The following is a 22,155-nucleotide window of genomic DNA, read 5'->3' as shown; positions in this document are numbered from 1 at the left end:
CTGTAGGTTAGGGAACCATATCTATGTAATTACTTGGTAAGTTACTTATATAAAAATGAAATTGTTAAGATACAATAAAGTTTTACACATACTTACCTGGCAGATATATACTTAGCTAATGTCTCTGACGTCCGACAGAATTCAAAACTCACGGCACACGCTACAGGTAGGTCAGGTGATCACCCCCTACCGCCGCTGGGTGGCGGTAATAGGAATCATTCCCGTTTTCTGACAGATTTTTTCTCTCCCTATCTCCTGAAGGGAGGCTGGGTGGGCCATTAAATGTATATATCTGCCAGGTAAGTATGTGTAAAACTTTATTGTATCTTAACAATTTCATTTTTACACATGCAACTTACCCGGCAGATATATACTTAGCTGATTGGCACCCTTGGAGGAGGGTAAGAGATAGTTACTCAATATAAATAGCAATTCAAAAAACAGGGAAAACAACTTTTGTTGTAGGTACTATAAATAAACTTAAATACCTTGATTCCTACCTTATTGGGCAGAAGACTTCATGAATACTGTCTATGAGTCTGCTTGCCTCAAGAGTTCCAGTGAGGATGAGACCTGTCACTGAGAACTCTTCTGGATCATGTCAATGGGGGCTAGCCCGCTTACTCGACAGAGCCTTATTTTGGATCGTACCAATGGGGCCTATCCCACTTACATGGTAGAGCCTTCACCTTTGTCATATCAACGGGGACTAACCCTCTTACAAGACAGAGCCTAGGTCCAACCCATTACAAGGAGCATGAAACAACCAATCTCGACCACCTGACCACACTACTTTGTTATAAACTACGATTTGAAAGTGGTACTTTTCCCTGACCACTTTCAATCGACCATAAAAAACAACACCACAAGATTAAAATTCCTAATCTATCTAAACTAAGCAAGATTGGTTTCAGCCCCCTGTCCCAGCACCGAATCCGCAGACACGTAAGGTCCGAGAGAGAAGCACTTATCATAAGTCACACGTACATCTCTCAAATAGTTAGATGCAAACACAGAATTGCATCTCCAATATGTGGATCCAATTAAGTCCTGCAACGACATATTCTTGTGAAAAGCTAAGGAGGTTGCCACGGCTCTGACCTCATGTGCTTTAACTCTCATCTGTCCGAGATGTTCCTCTTCACAGGAAGTATGTGCTTCTGTAATAATATCTCTGATAAAGAATGCCTGTGCATTCTTCGACATCGTTCTTCTCGGATCTCTTACTGAGCACCAAAGGCTCGCTGAGTTTCCTCCCATTTGCTTTTTCCTCTCTAGATAGAACTTGAGGCTCCTTACCGGACACAAGGTTCTCTTTATCTCTCTCCCTACTAGGGAAGTCAATCCTTTAACTTCAAACGTCCTTGGCCAAGGCTTAGAAGGATTCTCATTTTTGGCTAAAAATAGGGGGTTAAATGAACACACTGCCGAATCCATTTTAGTACTTGACAGCAGAGATCCTGGAGAAGGAGGATCAGCCGAACACAGCGAGTCCCCACTCTTATCCTTCGAGAGTTCGCCAGAAGAAGCCGCCAGTTCAATACCCGGGATATACTTCCTCGGGAAAGATGAATCCTCCGCTTCCTGCCGCTCCACAGGTTCTTGATACCTGATCGGAGAGGATCTAGAGCCTACCTTCCCAGGCTCTTGGCGCCTATCCGGTGAAACACTTGTTTCCACTCTCGAGCGCCTACTATGAGTAGGGCGCGAATCCAGAGTCAGGATCCTTTCAGGCTCTTGGCGCTTGTGAGGAGAGGCGCTTGAGCCTACTCTTCTGTGACTCCCAGGAGTAGGGCGCGAGTCTGAAAAGAGGCTCCTTTCAGGCTCTTGAAGCCTACGAGGAGAGGCGTAAGAGCCTACTCCTGAGCCTCTTCCAGGAGTAGGACGCGAATCCCTGGCAAGGCTCTTCTTAGGCTCTTGCTGCCTTTGAGGAGAGGCGCTTGCGCCTACTCTTGCTCGTCTTACAGGAGTAGGGCGCGAATCCAAGATTAGGCTCCTTTCAGGCTCTTGACGCCTGCTAGGAGATTGGTAAGCGTCCACTCTAGATACTCTTCCAGGAGTAGGGCGCGAACCCATGTTTAGGTTCTTTCCAAAGTCTTGGAACCTGCTAGGAGAGGCGCTTGACTCCCTTGAGGAAAGCCTATCACGAGCTACCGGTCTCGAGTAACGTAAAGGGCTTCTATTATCCAGGCGTTCTATCGAACGTTGGCGCCTTCTAGAAAAGTCATCAAAATCTTTCGAAGGAGAGCCCTTCTCACTTCTATCCCTATGGGCAGAGCGTACCCTCTCTCGTTCCTTCCTTACACTTGAAGAGGAGATCCTACTCCTAGGAGATCGTTCGACAGATACTAAACGATCACTACCTTCTCGCGTGAAGACTTTCTCCTTACTCCTACCAGGAGAGGATCTAGAGCCTACGTCTTGGCGCTTTGCGCTATGACTCTTCTTAGCATCCGAGCTTCTGCGTGGGGAATACAATCTTCCCTGTCTAGACGAAGCATAAAAGGAGTCGTCTACTCTCGGAGGAGAAGAGGTTCTTACTGGTGAAGATCGCCTACTATACTCCTCCTTCCTACTAGGAGAAGGTCTCCTAACAGAGCTCTTAACTGGAAGAGAGGCGTCCTTCCTGCGAGAAGGCTCCTTGCGCCTACTAGTCGAAAGAGAGCCTACTAAAGATGATAGATTCGCTTGAAGGTCCAACAGGAATTTCTTAGTAGAGGACCAAATCCCTTCTGGTGAAGATTCAGGAGACTTCATAACCTTCTTAGGTGAAGGAGAATACTTCGGAAAAGGCTCCGGGCTGGAGTCAAGAGCACCTTCTCCTGACGGTTTCCAGGCTCTCTTGAGAGGGCGCGATTTGGAAGATGAGCTCCATCCACTCTTAGGAGAGGACGAATCAGAATCGGAAAAACACTTCCTTAGGAGGCTTTTCCTATAGTTCTCCAAAGCAGCCTGGGACGAGCCTACAGGATCTGCTGAAGGGACGCCTGACCGTTGGGGATACTCTACATCCCCCTTGCGGGTTTCGCCATTCCTCCTCCCTTGGGCATGGGAGTCTGAAAGAGGTCTAGGCCTAGGAGCGATGCGGAGTCGGTCAGACGCCCCCTCCACTGCACTGGGGACACTGCACACGTCACTACACACTTCACTCTTACCTTGGTCTATATCTCGCAATTGCTGTTGCAAATTGCGAATTGACGCTTCCACAGTGGCTCTCTCGGCAGACGCATCTACGAGTTCGCTGCGGGGGGAAGGAGCTGAAACCAAAATGGAAGATGGCGAAGCTACTGCAGGGTTAGAAATACTATCCTGTTCCGCAGAACAGGATCTACTTGAACTTCTAGCCGAAGCTTTCCTAATCCTATCCTTCTCTAATTTTTTCATGTATGCAGTTAGGTCTTTCCATTGCACTTCAGTTAAACTCTCGCATGCATCACATGTATCCTTAACTGAACAATCCCTTCCCCTACATTTTACACAAACAGTGTGAGGGTCCAAAGTAGCCTTAGGTAACCTCACCTTGCATCCTTCATTTATACATACTCTAAACAGAGTTCCAGGTGTTAAATCAGACATATTATCCAACTAAATCCAAAAAACAGCATATGCCAACAACCAAAGATCAAATACTTCCCAAATAATCCTCGGCGAAGCAAGCAAGAAATTCTATGCAGGAGCTACCAACAAAGTTGTTGTTAGCACCGGCGACAGAAAAAATCTGTCAGAAAACGGGAATGATTCCTATTACCGCCACCCAGCGGCGGTAGGGGGTGATCACCTGACCTACCTGTAGCGTGTGCCGCAAGTTTTGAATTCTGTCGGACGTCAGAGACATTAGCTAAGTATATATCTGCCGGGTAAGTTGCATGTGTAAAATTGTTCATTATATGGGCAAATTAGCATAAGAAACCAATGAAAACATTCCTACTTCATGATGGTCTTTAGATGCAGCATACTGAAGTGCGCTGTGTCCACCATCATTTTGGGCATTTAAATGGGCACCACGGCCAATGAGTAGTCTGACAACCTGTGCATGTCCTGCGGATGACGCTACCAATAAAGGCGTCCAACCAACCTGCAAATATTTATGTGCATAAACCTGAGAAATCATTTACTATTGATAGTACAGACATTATAAACCTACAAATAAGCCTTGAGCACTAAGTGGTCTATCAATAGGACAAACTTTATACTACGTATACCAATCAGCTTACATTAAGCCAATAGGACAAACTTTATACTACGTACACCAATCAGTTTACATTAAGCCTATCTTTAAAGTCAGCACTCCAAAAAACACACCACAGAATAGCAACATAAGCCTATCTATGCTGTCAGCACTCTAACAACCCCACCACAGCATAACAAAGAACATTTCCTTAGCTGGCCATACGTCCAATAAATCCAATGCCACTAATGGTGTTAAGTCATTTCTCTGCTGTCTGGACTTTCCACAAGCCCTGGGGAGCTGTAAACTGATGGATTTGTGTTAAAAATATAAACTGTGTTGTTTTTGCTCAACAAAATGCTGAGAGATTGTACAGTACATTACCTGGATCAACATTTTTTAGGATGCTATTTTGAACATAGTTGTTTATAAGATCTAGCAGTATAAACCTTAGAAAGTATCAGATTATCTGGAAATTATTCTTCATACACATATAAGTATCAGTAATAATTAGCTGTATGACTGTGAGTGGTTGTATGTATATGTGTACATAATGTACATAAATATCCACCCTTATAACAAAGTGAGACTGCTCAATAGTTGCATGCTCTGGAGAACACACATTTGCTGACTTTCCCATATGCCCCTGAGGAAGCATGAGGGAAGAGCCTACCCTGTTGTCTGAACTTGTGAGGCTGTCTTAAAAAAAAAAAGAAAAAAAGCTCACTAAAGGATCACATTTGGAAGGGTCAGGAGTAGCCCTCTTATCTAAGTAGATGCAAAAACACCTACCCTGCCAGGGCCTCAACAATCACATGCCAAAGACAAAGACACTGAGAAGGGAAAGTCATGCATGAAATCTTACAGGACTTCTCACAAGAGGCCTTAAACTTCTCCCTCTTTCTCCTACATGGAGCAAGAAAAGTCAAGTCGGAGGAAAATGAGCTTGACTATAACAAGGAAGTGCTCTTCTTCCATTTCCTCTCTCATACTGAAGCAACCAGAAGATCTGCTACAGAAAGTACTACCATGAAACAAGGTTACCCATCTTTTGTAACAGCAGAAGTAGCTGTCAGTACAGCATGAGGAGCAGCTGAAGGAGCGAGCTCCTTCTCCTCAGCCATGTTGTTTAGGAATGCATCCAAAGAATATCCAAGTGTCTAAATCTTCTTCAAATACTCTGGGAGGATGTCCTCTTTATACCTGGATCGTAAGAATCAACTAAGAGGGGAAAGCTACTGTTGGGGATGAGGCCTGATTAGCGGGGGACCAGGTCCAATCGTAGCATCTTCCTCCAAAGTGTGTGTGTGGCTGGACTCCTTTACCACTCAAGTATTACCCTCCTGAGGAGAGAAACACTATCAGCCGACAGGTGAATAGGAACTGAAGGGGGAGCAAGGAAGGTTCCTGAAGGATTCAGAAGAGTTATAGGGGGCATTTCCCCAGATAAAGCTGGTGAATGCTTCTTGCCCTTCTCCCTCCAAACTTCTCCAACTGAGAAGCCCAACAACACACTCCACGCAGGGAGAAGCATGGGTACATGCCTTCCCCCTCAGAAAAGAACAGTACTTGTAGGATTCAACAGTTACAGGATACATGAAGAACCCACAAGGGCACCCATGCCCTCACAGTGAGGTTGCTTATGTTTTTCCTTTATCATCAAGGAAAAAACAAAGTTAAGCACAAAAATTAACAAAATAGCAGTAAATAACCTAGCTACTCATCATGCATCCAGTGACAGAAGGAAGAGAAAGAGCACAGTGTGTGTTCCAGTCTTCACAGCCATTGAAGTAGCAGTTCAAAGACATGGTAGAAGTGTGTGAAGTTTATGTGGAGGAGGATGGATGAAGATGGTTTCTGGAGTAGAGGTGTATGTAATTATGTAATGGAGAACATCCAATTGCCAAGAGATACGGGGGAGTGTATGGAGTGTGAAAGTAGGCTGGAGAACCAACGTTGGAGTCGACACAAAGTCTGGGTGAAATTTTTATGTTGGATGGCAGCTCTGCATGTTACGAGATAAGGCAGGTCGCACGTGCGTTCGATGGAATTATGGATGTAAAAGACTCAATGGTTTGTGATGCTGTGATAAAGAAAAGGTGAGAGGCATTCATCTCGGTGATAGGTTGGGCTTGAAAAGTGTAGTCGATTTGAGTAATGGTAAGCATGTTAAGGGGTATGATGTGATGGCTGAAGGAGAAAGGTCAGAAGACTGGAGTAAAGAAAAGCTTAGGGAAAAGGTGAGGTTGAATGAGAAGTTGAGCAAGAAAGAGAAAGAGCAGGTATATGAGTTGTGGGAAAGAAAGGGTGTTCTGTGTCAAGGTGATGAGTACTTAGGGACAGCTAGTTGACGGAGTTCCTTATTCGACTGACTGACAACACACCGATTTACCAGAGACTCTGACCTTTCCTGGCTCCAGTAACACGAGAGGCTGAAGAGCAGTGAAGAGTTAGAAAGGATAGGAGTGATTGAACCCAGTAAAAGTGCTTGGAATAGTCCAATTGTGCCGGTAAGAAAGCCTGATGGGAGACTGCGAATGTGTATTGATTATCAGAGAGTAAATGAGGTGACAGTGAAAGAAAAATTTCCTGTGTGTACAGCATGCATGGTATGAAAGTGTTCAGTAAGATGGATCTGGTCAGGGGTTACTATCAGATGCCAGTGGCAGAGGCTTGTAGACCTATACGTAACTGCTTTCTCAACAACTAAGAAACAGTATCAGTTCTGCAATCTTAGTTTTGGCCTGGCAAATGTGCCAGCAGCATTTCAGAGAGCAATGAATGTTGTGCTGAGTGGTTTTCCCTGCAAAAATGTGCTGGTGTTTCTGGATGACATTTTGGTGGTAAGCAAGAGTGTGGAAGAGCACAAGAGGTTGGTGCGAGCAGTGTTGAAGAAGTTAGAGGAAGTGGGGGTGAAAGTCAAAGTGAGTAAGTGTGAGTGGTTCATGGATGAGGTGGAGTTTTTAGGGCCCTAAGGTGAGCAAGTCTGGTGTATGAAAGGCAGTAAAGTTTGTGGAAAAATTGAGAAATTTTCCCTGACCTAGGACTGTGCAAGAGTTGTGTGGATTTTTGGGATTGATAGAATTTGGAAGAAAGTTTGTGAAGATTGTTCAGGAATTGCAAAACCGTTGTCAACATGGACCAGCTGTAGGAAGTGGGATGAAAGGATGGCGAAATCGTTCAAGAAACTGAAAGAGGAAATGGTGAAGGACGTAGAGTTGGCTTACCCTGACTATAGTGCAGATGCCAGTAAGTTAGAGGTGTATATGGATACGAGTGGAGTGTCGATGGGTGGATGTCTGATGCAAAAACAAGTGGTGAATGGGACTAAAAGAGATCGAGTGATAACGTATGTAGGTAAGGCATTTAGTTTGGCAGAGCAAAAGTACTCAATTGTTGAGGCTACGTTGCGATTCTGTGTGAAAGCTTTGCGACCATTTCTGTATGGTATGAAGTTCGTGGCACATACAGACCACCAGCCTTTAGTATATCTGCAGAATGAAAGGAGTTGATGCCAGGATTGTGCGAATGGTAGAGGATTTGAGTGATTTTGATTTTGTTGTGGAGTACATGATCCCAGGTAAGAGGAATGTTGCAGACATGATGTCTAGACTACCTGGGGAAGGGAAGGAAGAAAACATAAAAGAAATAAGACCAAAGTATCTGCTGAGAGGATCAGTGGTAGCACGTGAGAGTAGAGGAGGTGGCGACTTGATGTTTGAAAGTGTGTGGTACGGATTGAATGATTTGGTAGATGAAGGTTTGAAGGTGCAAGTGCCTGGAAGTGTGAATGAACTGAGGGCTGAGGTAAATGAGGAAGTTTGCAAGAGGCCTGGATGTTTAGGAATGTCATATGTTGAGCGGTATCGAGAGAGTCTGAGAGCTATGCTGTGTCCTGGAGTGGCCCCTTTCAGGAGGCTTTGGTGGCAGTAAGAAGTACAGTGGACCCCCTGTATTTACAGACTCACACACTCGCGGATTTCTCTCTGGAACATTTCCCCGCATTATTCGTGGAAAATTCGCCTATTCGCTGTATTTTTCTATGAGAAATATCCACAAATTCCTGGGTTTTTTTTTTATCAAATTCATCATAAAATGCACTTTTTGTGATAAATCTATTTAAAAAAACAGGTATCAAAATTTTTAGTGGATTTTTCTTGAGTTTTAACTAAAAATAGGATTTTAAAGCATTTTTAAAGGGGTTCCAACTATTTGCGTGTTCTAACTATTCACCGGGGGGGTCCGTCTGGTGTGCATCCCCCACAAATAAGGGGGACCACTTATAAGGTGATTGTGTCTGTACATATTGGGGGTGAGAAACCTATAGTGTATCAGCATGAGGGAGTGAAAGAGAGCAAGTGTGAGTTGCATTTGCAGTGTTTAAGTGGGGTGCATTATAACTGGATTGTAGAGAAAAAGAGCTGTGAACGGATAAGGGGATAAGTGTCAGCGTGCACACCAGAGAGGAAATGCAATGACTGAGGGAGCTGATGTCAGTGGAGGCCAGTACTGTGGTTTGATTGACACAGGAGCCCAAATACTGTTGGTGAATACACGTGATTAGAGATTTTCAGAGAGTGAGTTGGAACATTAAAAGGAGAGCGGTGAGTGTGCCAGTGACAGGTATAGCAGGAAAGTCAGTTGGATGGGAAGAAGTGAGGTTGGAGGTAAAGTTGGGAGAGATTGAAAAGGAAGCATACTTTGTGGTACTGGGAGATGAGCAAATGCCAGGTTTCCTGTTTGGGATGGATTTTTTGAGGAAGAATGGATTGGTAGTGGATGTTGGGAAAGGACTTCTGTTGAAAGATGAGGTTGTAGTAGGAAGAATTCAAAGTGAGGCAGTAAGCATGGCCAGGTTTGTGGGGGGTGATTAGTAGAAGTCTGAGTGAGGAGGAGGATATAGTGGAGTTGGTTAAGAGTGAGAAAGAGTTGCTAACAATGGAGGACACTGAGGAGATACAGCAGAATTGTTTTGTGTGAGTTGAGGTGCTGTATTAAAGAAGGAGTACCGGAGAAAAGATAGCCTTTGCTGTTGAGTAAATGGATGCCGTTTGCTGAGAGGTTTGTGCTTGTGAAGGCGTGATGTATTTTTCAAGAGAGAAGATGGGAGAGTTGATGTATGTTCCAGTGTTCTCAATGAGCAGAGCAATAGGGATGTGCAAGTTAGTTCACAAGAAATATGGACATATGGGGAAGTTTAAGTTGACCGAGTACATGAAAGAGCATCTGTTTTCCCCTATTTGAAGAAAGTTTGTACGGATGTGGGAGTTACGTGTGAAGAATGTCAGAAGGGAAAGTATCAGAGTGTATGCTAGCCCACCTGTTTTGAAGTTGAGTACAATGAAAGAACCCTTTGAGTTGGTGGCAATTGATTGTATAGCTTTACCAGTAACTGCAAGAGGAAATGTAGGAGCAGTTGAAATGGTAGATCATAAGAGTAAGTTTGTAAATTGTGCAGCTGTGAAGAATAAGACTAGTGAGAATGTTGCAAAAGTAGTCAGTATGGTCTTGTTGCCTGCATGTGTGAGGAAGCCAGTAAGAATATTGAGTTATAATGGGCCAGAGTTTGTTGGTAGACCTTTTGAGCGAATGTTGAGAGCTTGGGGTATCAAGCATGTAGTAACAACTCCATATATGCCAACCATGCTTTAATTAACCTACTATGAGATTCAGGGCCTCTGTAACACGGTTTTTTCGCAATAACTTTTATCTATGCATTTCATAAATATAACGCTTATTCAGAATACATATTATATCAACACATAAATTTTGAGTGTATTCTGCACTACGTAGGTTGAATAAATATGGTACTTATAATGTAAAAGTGACCTTTTTTGAAGACGGGCCAACTTACTCAGAGAAAAGGTTTCGAACGCACTCGTTACGTAACTTATGACATCATTTCTTCCCTCTTTCTTGATGGATGATTGGCTATACGTAACGAAGGCTAAACCTCTGGCAACAATGACATACAAATTTAAATACAAGCAAAGCAGTACACCTTTATGAACTCTGGAACCTCTCCACTGATAACTGTCATAATGAACAAACAACAAAATATGTTAATAAATACAAAAAACACTTCGATTATTAGTCTAACTCCCAAAATAAGTTTCCAAAGAAATTACAGTCTACTTTATAGGTCACAATCAGATTGACAAGATGTAGGGAATAGTTGGTAATTACCAAAAACATAGTAGACAAGCTTGATTTGATAACTGCTATATCCAATGTCAAGCAATTTTTATTTATTGGCTATCTACCTATTTACTGAAAAAAAATAGCCGGTACCGTATATTGGCTTTAAACCTTCACCAATAATTATCGTCAGAATGGTGACTTCATGAGGCTCCACCCACTTTCGCCTCGTTATAATTCAGGATAACACTGAAGGCTACCATGGGCATTGTTGGATTAGAAAATTTAACTTCTGGCTATAAAAACTAATTTCTCGAGTAGTTGTAAGAAGTGCTAAATGATCCTCAAGGATCCAAGCAGTTGGTCTAAACGTTTAATTCATGTATATCACTGCTATACTGTTGCGGTACTACTGCTACAGTAGTATTATTACTACGCTAGCACTGATACCCTACCCACATCTATGTATCGTTCCGCCATTCATAAAGTCTGTGGGTTTCAGAGCCGATGGAATTTCTGTCTGGTGGATGGGCGGGGCAACATTTAGTCAAAAGGTATTTGCTTTACCTTGCCTTACGTAATGAATGTTTTCGACTCTTGGCTCGTAATCATTGGCCATGGCGTCGGCTAGATCATTTTTACTCTATAAAAATTAAAACTATCAGGTTTAGGTTATTGATAATGCTGACAAAATTTGTGTGGTTGTAAAATATACATATGTCAACTTTCAGCTACATCCGATGCTTTGACAAGGAGCAAAGTCCAAAAAACCGTGTTACAGAGACCCTGAATCTCATAGTAGTATTGTACCTTTTGCTATAATACCTGAAACTTTGAGAACTAGTATCGGATAACAGCCTAAAAGTCAAAACTGTGAAAACAAGGTCAAAATTTGTAATACATAGGACTAATTTGTGCTGAATCAGCTACCAAAAGCAAGAGTATTTCACCAATTCTCAGCAATAATCAACTGAGAAGTTCTACAAATAAAAAAATTCTGCTGCTGCTAATCACTGTTACAGTCATCAGTCAGCAGGAATGACTGAACTAATTGCTGAGTTGGTTTCTCTCTACCCCGAAAGTTAGAGGGTTAGTCGCCTAGCCAAAACAAAATGGCGTTATCGTGAATTTCCAGAATTCTAACTGCCAACGGATAGTGAAACTATAGCTATGTAATTATAGTACATACTTAGTAAGTAGCTAATATAAAAATGACTGACTTGATAACAATCTCTTACTTAATTAATATCGGTACTCAACACTTAAAAGGCAAAGCTGTAATACAAGAAACTTGAAAACTTACATCATCTGCTTTATCAGGTGGAGCTCCATGTTCTACTAAAAAACTAGCCAATTCTTCATGGCCACCACTTGCAGCCCAATGTAATGCCTGACGTCCGCTCTGGAAAAGTAAAACAACAAATATCTATGCAGTGTATATAAAAAAAAAATTTAACCTAATACCAAGCACTTTAAACAATTTTCATTTCAAATTAACTGAGCTCAGCAAAATGCAAAACACTCGTTTATATGGCAGCTGAGACCACTCTATCAGGGACAGCATCACCTCACCTGATACAGCACTCACTATGATTTGTATACAAAATCCATATAACCAGTGGGGTACTCTGTATAAAATTACAAATTTTAAAAGTAATTAGTAGTACGTATTCCTAGGTATACAAACCAAAGCCTTTTTTTTTTAGGACCATTCTTTGGTTTAAGCTGGAACCAGGCCTTCAAAACTTTGTAACGAAATGTTTAACTGATGATAGAGATGAGTGGTGGATAACACCCACTCACCTGCCATCACCAAGCACATTTTCCTTTGGTATCAGAGGCTAAGGTTGAGGTAGGATTATGATAAAAGGCTTCGGTTTACATGCACAGGATAAATATGGATTACCTTAATTTGTGATTTGTTCCAACAGGAATACAAATCATTGCCTTTTATGTAAAAGATTAAGTGGGACGCAGTCTCTCATATGACTGTTAAGCTTCATCCAGAAATATTACATTGTCAGTCACAATAGTGAGCAGAAAGTGATGACTCCTGTAACTTCCTATTTTGATCAGTATACAGATGCCAAAGTATAAGAATATAAGCCTGAATGAGAAGTGTCTGGGTTCTCACTGGTATGTAAGAGAAAACCTCAAAAAACTAAATGTGATCCCCTAAGAAGGGTAACACAAACCAAAACAGTTACATTGAGTCATTATTAATTGTTGGGTTCAGATTATAACTCTATCCCTGAAGCCACATTGTTAAAAGGGAGAGCAGTCATATTTTATATGCCTGGTCTAAGACATGAAGCTCAATTGTGTAGTGCAACCTGAGCTTCTCTGTTGCAGATGGAGGAAGAGAGGAACCAATCACTCGACCATTCAATCTCATGCCCTCCAAGTACCTTATGAAAGAAGCTTTTCTCTCCAAGAGGTCCACAAATGAGGTATCCTGGGACTTGTGGGCAACATCCCTCAGGAAAACTTGCTCTGGCACCTGAAGACTCATGTCCTCATTGATTGTGCTACCCAGAAGTTACTGTGTACTCTGAAAAGCAAGGGATGGTCTCATGCCCAACTTTGCAAGCTCTCATCTGAACTGTACAACTGTCTAATTCACTGAATGAGTCATAAGCATGAAGTAAGAAAAAAGGTGCTCCAGGACCACCTTGTGCTTGCCAGTACTAACAATGGGACACAGAAACTCTGGCCTAAAAGGCTGAGTCTTTCTTAGGAAGTACTTCACGGCTTGCATGAGCATAAAAGCATCTATCTGGACCACAGCCAACAAAATCCCAGAAGTAAGAAACTATTGTAACTTGTCAGGATCTGACACATTCTGGCTTTTGCCATTGCCATAAAAGTCACAATTTTTGAGAGTAAATTGTATTTTTCCTAACTATACAAACCTGAGGTTCTTTACTATAGGAATTACCTACGGTGAAGGTGGAACACAGCCATTAAAATGCTTGAACAAGGTGGTTAAGTAGTAACTACCGGTAGGCGGGGAAACCTTCTGCCTACCTGGATGTAAACATTTCCAACTTGCCTTTTGGCCCAGGTTTCAGATTGAGGGGTGGTATGAGGTGGGGAAGTTAATGTAAAGGACCTCTGGTTTGTAGTTTAAAGTGTTCCCCTGTATTCGCAGGGGATGTGTACCAGACCACCAACTGCCCGCCCCCCCAAATAGCTAGAATCCACGAATAGCTGAAATCGGCAAATAGTTGAAAGCCCCATAAAAATGCTTAAAACTGCTGATAAGCAAAAATCGCCATTAACTGAAACTCTGCCATTTATGCCAGTTATGGCACTGAGTTTTGGTTAAAGGCGCCTCTGTTAGGTATGTTACGGTTCCATAACTATCATTGGCACCTTATGGCACCATAAATTGCCTATTTTTCACCGTAGACAAGCCCCATAAAACCAGATCGCCATTAACAAAAGTGCATCATATGATGAAATTGATAAAAAATAAACAGGAATTTGTGGATATTTTTCATTGAAAAATACTGCGAATAGGTGAATTTTCCACGAATAATGGGGGTTATGTTCCAGAGAGACATCTGTGAGTACCCAAGTCCATGAATTCGGAGCGCGTGAATACTGTAGTTAGGAAAACAACAATTTACATTCAAAAATTGTGATTTGTTACTACATATTACGTATACAAACCTTCGTTTTTTTTTACTATAGGAAGACTCACTGATTAGTGGGAGGAATCTGAGTGCATACCAGACCCCTCGCGAATAGTTGGAACCCCTACAAAAACACTTAAAATGGCCTATCGTGTTAGTTAAAAATCAAGAAAAACCCACTAAAAATTTGTATACGTACCTAGGTTTTTTTAAATAGTTTTATCACAAAATGTGCATTTTATGATGAAATTGATTAAAAAAAATAGGAATTTGTGGATATTTCTCATAGAAAAATACCGTGAATAAGCAAATTTCCTGCAAATATTGGGGGGATATGTTCCAGAGAGAAATCCGCAAATCAGGAGAATACATAAAGATGGGGGGGGTCCACTGTACAGCATACCTGGGCTATTCCTCCTGGTTAAAAAGCGAGGAGTGCCCTGCCTTTGACACACTGATCAAAGTATAAGAACTGTAAGATCTACAGTCAAACTTCTGGACCTTTTCAAAATGAGTGAGGAATCGTAACCCACACCAAAAGGCTGGGAAGAATATTAAGAGTCGGAGGCATTAAGGCAAAGATACGAGACGTTCCCATCTTGTTGCCTGTGCCTCATTCCTCCCCTTGCTAGAGAAAGGAGTGGGCTTGCTTCTATTTTTCTTATCTATTTTTCTTGATGTGTAGGCTTACCGCATCAAACGCCTGACCAGCAAGTGTAAGTTTGAGTCCTATACCCAAAGGAAGAGAAGTAGAAGGATGAGGAGGGGGAAGGAGGAATGGCAGCCCACCATCACATCCTTCTTAAGGGGGGCTGGCCGGAACCCCTATATATGGTGGTATAGGGCGAAAAATGCAAAGTCATGAAAAAATTCATGGAGCTTCATATGGCAATTGAGAATACGTATACGAAATATTTCGTCAAAATTCCTCTTACTTTCGTAGTTACAGGGTAATTAGTAAACATAACTCAATAAGCCTAAAACATTCATCCGTACAAGAAAAATGACAATTTGTCGAAAATTGCATTTTTCCTAACTATACAAACCTGAGTTCCTTTAACAATAGGAAGGTAACTAGCGGCAGCTGGGACGGTCGTAAGCTTCGAACAAGGGGAGAACGGTAGTTAACTGCTTGTCCGATCGTGCGCGCGCGCCCGTGCGCGAGAGGTGAAGAATCACTTTTGCTTTAGGCCCATGCAAAAAGTTGGCAGAGTGAGGGGTGGCATGAGGTGGGACTATATGTAAAGGACCTCAGGTTTGTATAGTTAGGAAAAATGCAATTTTCGACAAATTGTCATTTGTTCCGATAGTAATACAAAACCCTTCGGTCCTAACAATAGGAAGACTCACTTCTTGGTGGGAGGAATCTGAGTCTTTTAGTGAACAGACTGGTGTTCGTCCAACTTGGAGTGCTCCCCTGGTCGTAAGAGCAAGAGAGGGATCCAAACCTCTGTCCGATTGATCGGGGTGTGCACCGCAGGATCAATGGTCAGACCTCTGGGCCAAGTACTAAGAGAGAGGCAAGCGTATCTCTTCGTACCAGCAAGCAAGAACTTGTTCCTGTTTGCAAGACAATCATAAAATGATGGGTTTGTCTCAATTTGGCATCCACTTCCTCCCCCTTGTTGGAGGAAGTGGTGGATATTTACTCCTATCCCTACTGAAAGGGATAGGATGGTGCTCTATTGAGTAGCTCACCTGCATCTCGTCCTTACCCAGCAGGGTGACGACCGTGTCCCTCTACCCAGAGGTAGAGGGAAGAAAAAGATGGGAAGAGGAGCCAGTCACACTCTCATTCCTCATCCATTCTTACGGTCACACCAGGACTCGATGCTGTTCAGCCTGCGAGGGTCTGGGTTAACTACACAACGTGTTGAGAACCACCACGGTTCCCAAGGAAAAAGATCCAAGGAACTGTGGGCAATATCCCGAAGGTAGAAGGAGGTGCATGTGGTCCGGTTGGACCAGGCGCCTGCCTTCATTACCTGCGCCACGGAGAAGTTCTTGCGGAACGCGAGAGAATGATGAAGAGGCGTCCACACTCATCCTGGGTGTCGAGTTCTTCAGACAGCTCCGTCGCGCCTTCACAGGACAAAGCAGCATAGCCTTCGTATCGGAGGCGGTAAAGTCCATTAGGGAGGGTATTGTGAAGGACTCGAACCAATCGTCAGTTACCGAAGGGTTCTGAGGTCTTTCTTGCTACGAAGATCGTACGAAAGAGAGTCACAAATCCCATCCCTTTGTGCTTGACTTCTAAGAGAAGTCATGCAGTTACCTAAGACGAAAAGAAGGGGATAGTCATATGACCTATCCCTCTTCGACTTTGGTTATGTACAGTACTCATACTGACAAGCTATTAAGACGAAGTAATGATTGCTCTGGGAAAACAACCGAACTAAGTCCACAGCATAGTTCGTAACTGACTCGGGCGCTCTGACAGCTGCCGACTGACTGGTTCGGAATCAGTAGAGGCAAGTTGTCCAAGCATCCGGGTAAGTCACGTGACCTTCGCCCTTTAAAGAGTTATGCTGAGAGACCAAACAAATAAAATATTTGTTAGTCACCGATGCCGGACGGCGCGGCGATGATTCTCTTAATGCATAAGCTCAAAGGCGAAAGTCAATTGCCTTCAAAAGACGAGGTCCCTGATGGCAAGAAAATCTCATAGACGTTGAATCTCAGCTTAAGGAGAAAAACAACACTATGTGACGTTGAAGACGAAGGTAGGCAATGAATGCAACCTACGTCTTCCAGCTGAATCGAGAGAAGGAATCTCAAGATTCTAAACCTGTGCTTACAAATGACTGAAAACGCTAACCGCCATTTCATTGCTGTCCGTTGTGCAATGAAAGCGGGGCGTTCTTCAGTAATGAAACACAGGGGAGAGCCGCCTGAAGAACTGCTTCTCATGGGCTGAACGTTTGGAAGTAGAGCTGGCAGGTGTGGGAGTAGGCGATGTCTTTCAATACATCTGCTAATCCGGGGTGAACAATGAACAATTGCACACCTCCGAATACAAGATATTTTGAGGACAAACTCAGGATTCCGCAAAAATCATTCTCATTATCGATATACGATGCAGCAAGAGACTATACAGAATTCTGTTACCGTGCGGTTGGTAAAGAAAGATGAGAGTCGAATAGATATCTCTGTTTAAAATTCTCGCAATACCGAAGACGATGAATACTAGCGTCACAGCAGTAGATGGTCATTCATGTATGCGAGAATCCCATTAATCAGAGACTTAAGTCCGTGATTGTTGGGCAGAGATATGGTTGGTATTCAATCAAAGCAGGTGAGAAAGGACATAACCAACCGTCATCTCAAAGCGGCAGCTGGTATGAAATGCCTTGGGCAATTCAATACCCAGTAGCTGTCGCTGACTCGTCATCCTGAGTTGCCAAGTAATCCTTTCCACGAAGGAATGCGTTCGGCTAGAACCACCGAGCATAAAAAGATATGCTCGAGCAATTATATTTATGCGAAACGAATTTCGGTAAATATAAAAGCTTAAATGGTGTTGTTGGTGACAACACCATTTAAGCTTTAAGTATATGAAATTGAAACTGGAAAACTCCGGGAGGTTCCAGGCAACCCGAGTTGCAGTTCAATTAGAATACTTTTCGTCTAAGTCGCAATCCGTAGAATAACCAGGATATGCGCCTACCCCTCGGACCATTCAACTGCTTAGCAGAATCATGTCGCGAGGTTAATATACGTAGTATATTTGTAGGATCTGAACAACGATCTCCATCCTAAATTCTTTCCTCAAGAAAACAAAAATAAGGATTGGAGATCGACCACCTTCGGTCTCTATCAAAGAGAGTAAGAAGAAGTCTCCTCGAAGGAAAAGCTTCAATGGTGAACAGAATACTAAGACGATAGTTCAAGCCAAACTGGATATTCCCGTCCGTTCTTCTCTATTCCAGGTTGGTCGCCTACTGTGAGATAGTCTTCTTTCAGCAGCAGTCTTCTTCCTAATGCTAGAAATTCCAGGAATTCGAGCATAGGCGAGGTTCCCGATTATCGTGTAACATATCGGGGATTCTCGTCTCGCTCACTTTGGACCGTGGTCTCGCCTAAGTGTTTGGGGATCGTAAGAAACTCTAACACTCTGAATGCGCTAGAAATTCCGTAGAATTCTAAGCAGTCTGCGAAACCCCCCACCCCCACCGAATTCGTCAAACGATATCGGCTGGTGGTCCTCTCGATTCCCGTAGAACTCGAGAAGTGGGGCAGGATCCCTCCTCAACGACCGGGGCTTACGTCAGGTAGGACCCGAAGGTCCCCCCGGTAGCGCAGTCCCCAACGTGGAATCCTACAGAGAAATCTCGTAGGATCCCTCCACCCCTTTCCCTCGTAGCCGTAAGGAGAGAGGGAATGGGGGAGGAATTGGATACTCGCTCGCCTTCCCAGTGGAACTAGCAGTTGGAGAAGAGTAGGAGCAGCCATCGCCTTGCGGCGATGGCCTCTCAGAGTCTGGGAAAACGTATCGGTCAGGAGACAACGTTTTTCCGAGGAGGGTTACGAACTCTCACTGTAGGTAAGGGTCTGCCGCCACTGTGAACGTCGTCTGGGTGGGGCTGATCGACACCTGACAGGAGAGAGCCGATACCGTCCTCCGACTCATTCCAGTCCTCGTCGAGGTCGAAACCTCTCAGGAGGACCGAAGGAGTATTTAAATACGGTGTCCGAAGACACGTATAGAAACGCCGCTGTCGCAGTAGAGGAGGTGGAAGTAGCTTGATCGACCGGCCAGAACTGAGAGAGCCTTCTTGTCCGGAGACGAGAGACTCTGGTTCAAGACAGAATCGCAAGCTCCGATCGCGGCAAACCCACCGTCGGTTTGGGTTCCCTCTCGGGCCCCAAAACGACTCGAGCAGAGACATGGGCTCTGCTGGTGGGAGCGGCGATCCTTCCCCCAGGTCGTTGTGCTGACGAATCAGTGCAATAAACCTGGGCAAAGTTACTCTGAATCTCGGAAGTTACAGCGTCTTGAGGAGTAGACCATCCAGTCCCTCCAACAAGAGCAGCTCCCAGGACCCTCCTCCTTCAGAAGAAGGACCAGCAACAGATCCCTGACGGTTGCCTCCAATCACTTGCGCGTACGTCCTGGTTGGTCCTAAGACCATACCTGGCACGTGCGGCGTCGTGACGGGATCGTGAGCGGCGCATCTCTCACGATCACTCCTATATACTCGCTCTGGCTGGGTATGCCAGAGGAGTTGAAGGTATCGGAGAGACAGAACTGACGCTACCCCCTCCCCCCCCTGACGGTCGCCTCCAATCACTTGCGCGTACGTCCTGGTTGGTCCTAAGACCATACGTGGCACGTGCGGCGTCGTGAAGGATCGTGAGCGGCGCCACCTCTCACGATCACTCCTAGCTACCTCGCTCTTCCGGTGTAGCCCGAGGAAGTTGAAGGTAGTGGAGAGACAGACCTGACGCTCCCCCCCGCTCGCTGGCAGGACCAGCGTACGTGGGGGGGCTGCAGCCGATCACCAACCCGCGGTGGGGATCGAATCTGCAGGCCTGGCCGTGCCGCTCACCTGTGGCGAGCAGCTCGACTGAGCACGACGACCCCGGTCCCGTGCGTCAGACGAGCTGCTGCTGGTCACCGTATCCGCCCAGTCCTGTAGGAGCGGCGGTCAGGTGACCTGCAGAGCTCACTTTTCGCGGTCAGACCGTGTGAGCGTCCGCGCGGCACGTCAAACCGCTGGTACCAGCCGAGGCTGGTACCGTCGGTCGAGGGGACCTGGGGGACCTCTTCCCAGCCTCAACCCGTGGCCGGTCAGAGACCGTCACGTCCACCCGAGGTACCGGTGGTCGCTACGAGAGCGGCCGCTGGCCTGGCGAGAGTCACCTGAGCGGCTCTCGGACAGTCTTCTGCTCCGTGCCTCGGTCATGACGCTGAGCGAACTCAGGCGTCTTAACTTTGGCTGCACGGTCACCCGAAGGAGACCGTACACTCGGAACTTCTCGCGGACGAGAAACCGAGCCGGTACCTGGCTTAGCAGCAGAGCTGCCAAGACCAGGCGAGGGTGTACCAGCGGTAGCCAGCACACCTTGGTCCCCGTCTCTTCTTCTTCTCAGAAGGGGAGACGGGCCCCGTTCCCGAAGCGAACAGGAGGACCAGCAGAAGAACCCCCCGTCACACCGGAGTGTGACGAGCCCTTCGAAGTTCCCGAAGGAGTCTTCTTAGGGGGAAGATAACAAAAGCCCGGTTACCAGCTGGTCGCTGCGAGAGCGGGGCCGCTGGCCTGGCGAGAGTCACCTGAGCGGTTCTCGCCAGCCTTCTGCTCCGTGCCGTGGTCTTGGCGGCGCGAGCGAACTCTGGCGCCGCAAACTTTGGCTGCACGGTCTCACGAGGGGAGAGCGTACACTCGGGATCTCCCGCGAACGACGAGACCGAGCCGGAAACCTGGCGTAGCGGCATCGCCGCTAGCACCAGGTGCGAGGAAGTACCAGAGCTAACCGATACTCCTCTGGTCCCCGTCTATCTCTTCCTTACGGAAGGGGAGACGGGCCCCGCTCCCGAAGGAGCAGGAGGACCAGCAGAAGGACCCCCCGTCCCACCCGACCGTAGGTGGGACGGGCCCTTAGAAGTTCCCGAAGGAGACTTCTGAGGGGGGGGAGGCAGCCTTCTTCTTCTTCGGCTTATGGGCCTTAGAAGTCGAAGGGGAAGAGGCAGCACAGACGAAGATGCACCTTCCTCTTCTTCGTCAGCTCACGCAGGACAGTCGTAGGTCCTCCATCCAGGCCAGAGTCGGGCCTATTGCCGAAGCAACACGGCCCGACTGCACCTGTCCGGAAGGACCTGGGACTGGGGAAGACACACATGGGCAGGACCAGCATGGACAGGCGCAGGAACCAGGAGCGACAGGAACAGCAACCAGCTCAGGAGCGGCAGGAACAGCGGCAGCGGTAAACACAGAAGGGACAGCCAAGCCAGTAGCGGGAACCACATCAGCGACAGGTACGGCAGGCCCAGCCATCGCCTCGTAGAATCATCGGCAGCCAGCGGGAACCTGGTACTGGCGGCCGGTCCAGGGGCGAGCTGCTGGAACAGCGGAAGTCTGGGGCAGGCAACACGAAAGAAAAAACACAGGCGGCGGCGGCATACCCCTCCTCGGTACGGGGCGGCGACCGCCCTAGAAGCGGCAGACGGCGTCACCGACACAGCATGGGGAGTGTAGACCAGCGGGGGGGAAGCAGCATAAGCGGACCGTGAAGGTTGTAGTGGAGACCACTCCAAGGTCACCGCCCCAGACCTCGCTAGACGCTGCAGCAGATCGTGGATGCTAGGCACGCCCTGCAGCCGCAGTGGCCATACTGTCCAAGGTCATCTCCCACGGATGTAGCACCTGCGGTAGCACAGACAGATTAGTAAGAGGGGTTCCCTCACGCACGGGGGGGGAGACATGCCCCACCCCGAACGGAAGGAAGACCCCAAAAACAAAATACGAGGAAGCTGAGCGGGGGGCAGGAAAGAAGACGAAGAATCGGATACCAAGGGAGTCGCGGGAGAGCTTTCCGACGACTCCTGGCAGACCTTCGCTTCCCCCACCCCCGCACAGCAGTGAAAAAGTAATATGAAAATGAAACAGAATACTGCACTTGCGATTCACTTATAGAACTAAAGGGGGAAAGATCAATTCCCGGGTAAGAGCGGAAACTTGATCCATAATATATGATGCTATCATAAATATATATGAAAATGAACAATACTGCACTTGCTATTTTCACTTTCACAGCAATAAATCGTAAGGATTAATTCCTGGGTAAGAGCGGAAATTGACCAAAATTAAATTTGATGCAATTAATAAATGAAAATGAAAAGAAAACTGCATTGCGAATCCACTTTCATTGCATTCTATTCATACAAAATAAGAGGCTCGGGTCTGACGCAATCAAGCTCTCGGCAACGAACGCACAGGGCAAAAATATAATGAAAAAAGAGTACTTACATCTTTCAATTACACACTTTCGCCCAAAATACATGACTCGGCGCGAGTGCGCCCGCCTCGGCACCGAGACATAATTCAAGGGTTCAATTCATGAAAAGAGCGGAAATCGCCGTCTCTACGGCGATAGCTCCATGTCAAACAAAACCATTAGTAGAAAACATAATATAAACAAAGCATACGATGATAAGCGGGCAGAGAGCGATGACGAACACGTCCTTCACACCCGCGGCCGAAAGCAAAAGTG

At 45.6% G+C, this 22,155-nt stretch overlaps 1 protein-coding gene across 1 annotated transcript in view; it reads right to left on the bottom strand.

The window, feature by feature from the left end:
• Window positions 1-22,155, bottom strand: part of LOC135216039 (26S proteasome non-ATPase regulatory subunit 10-like) — a 30,456-nt gene that overhangs the window by 5,340 nt on the left and 2,961 nt on the right. Inside the window, exons 2-3 of the mRNA XM_064250985.1 lie at window positions 11,610-11,708; window positions 3,929-4,075 (exon numbers count right to left, since the gene is read on the bottom strand). Coding sequence (XP_064107055.1) covers window positions 3,929-4,075; window positions 11,610-11,708 — 246 coding nt within the window. The remainder of the gene's footprint in view (window positions 1-3,928; window positions 4,076-11,609; window positions 11,709-22,155) is intronic.

This window comes from Macrobrachium nipponense, chromosome 6 (genome assembly GCF_015104395.2).
Source record: "Macrobrachium nipponense isolate FS-2020 chromosome 6, ASM1510439v2, whole genome shotgun sequence".
Lineage (NCBI taxonomy): Eukaryota > Metazoa > Arthropoda > Malacostraca > Decapoda > Palaemonidae > Macrobrachium > Macrobrachium nipponense.
Note: the sequence above shows the minus strand (reverse complement) of the source record. Positions and strands in the feature narration are given on the sequence as shown.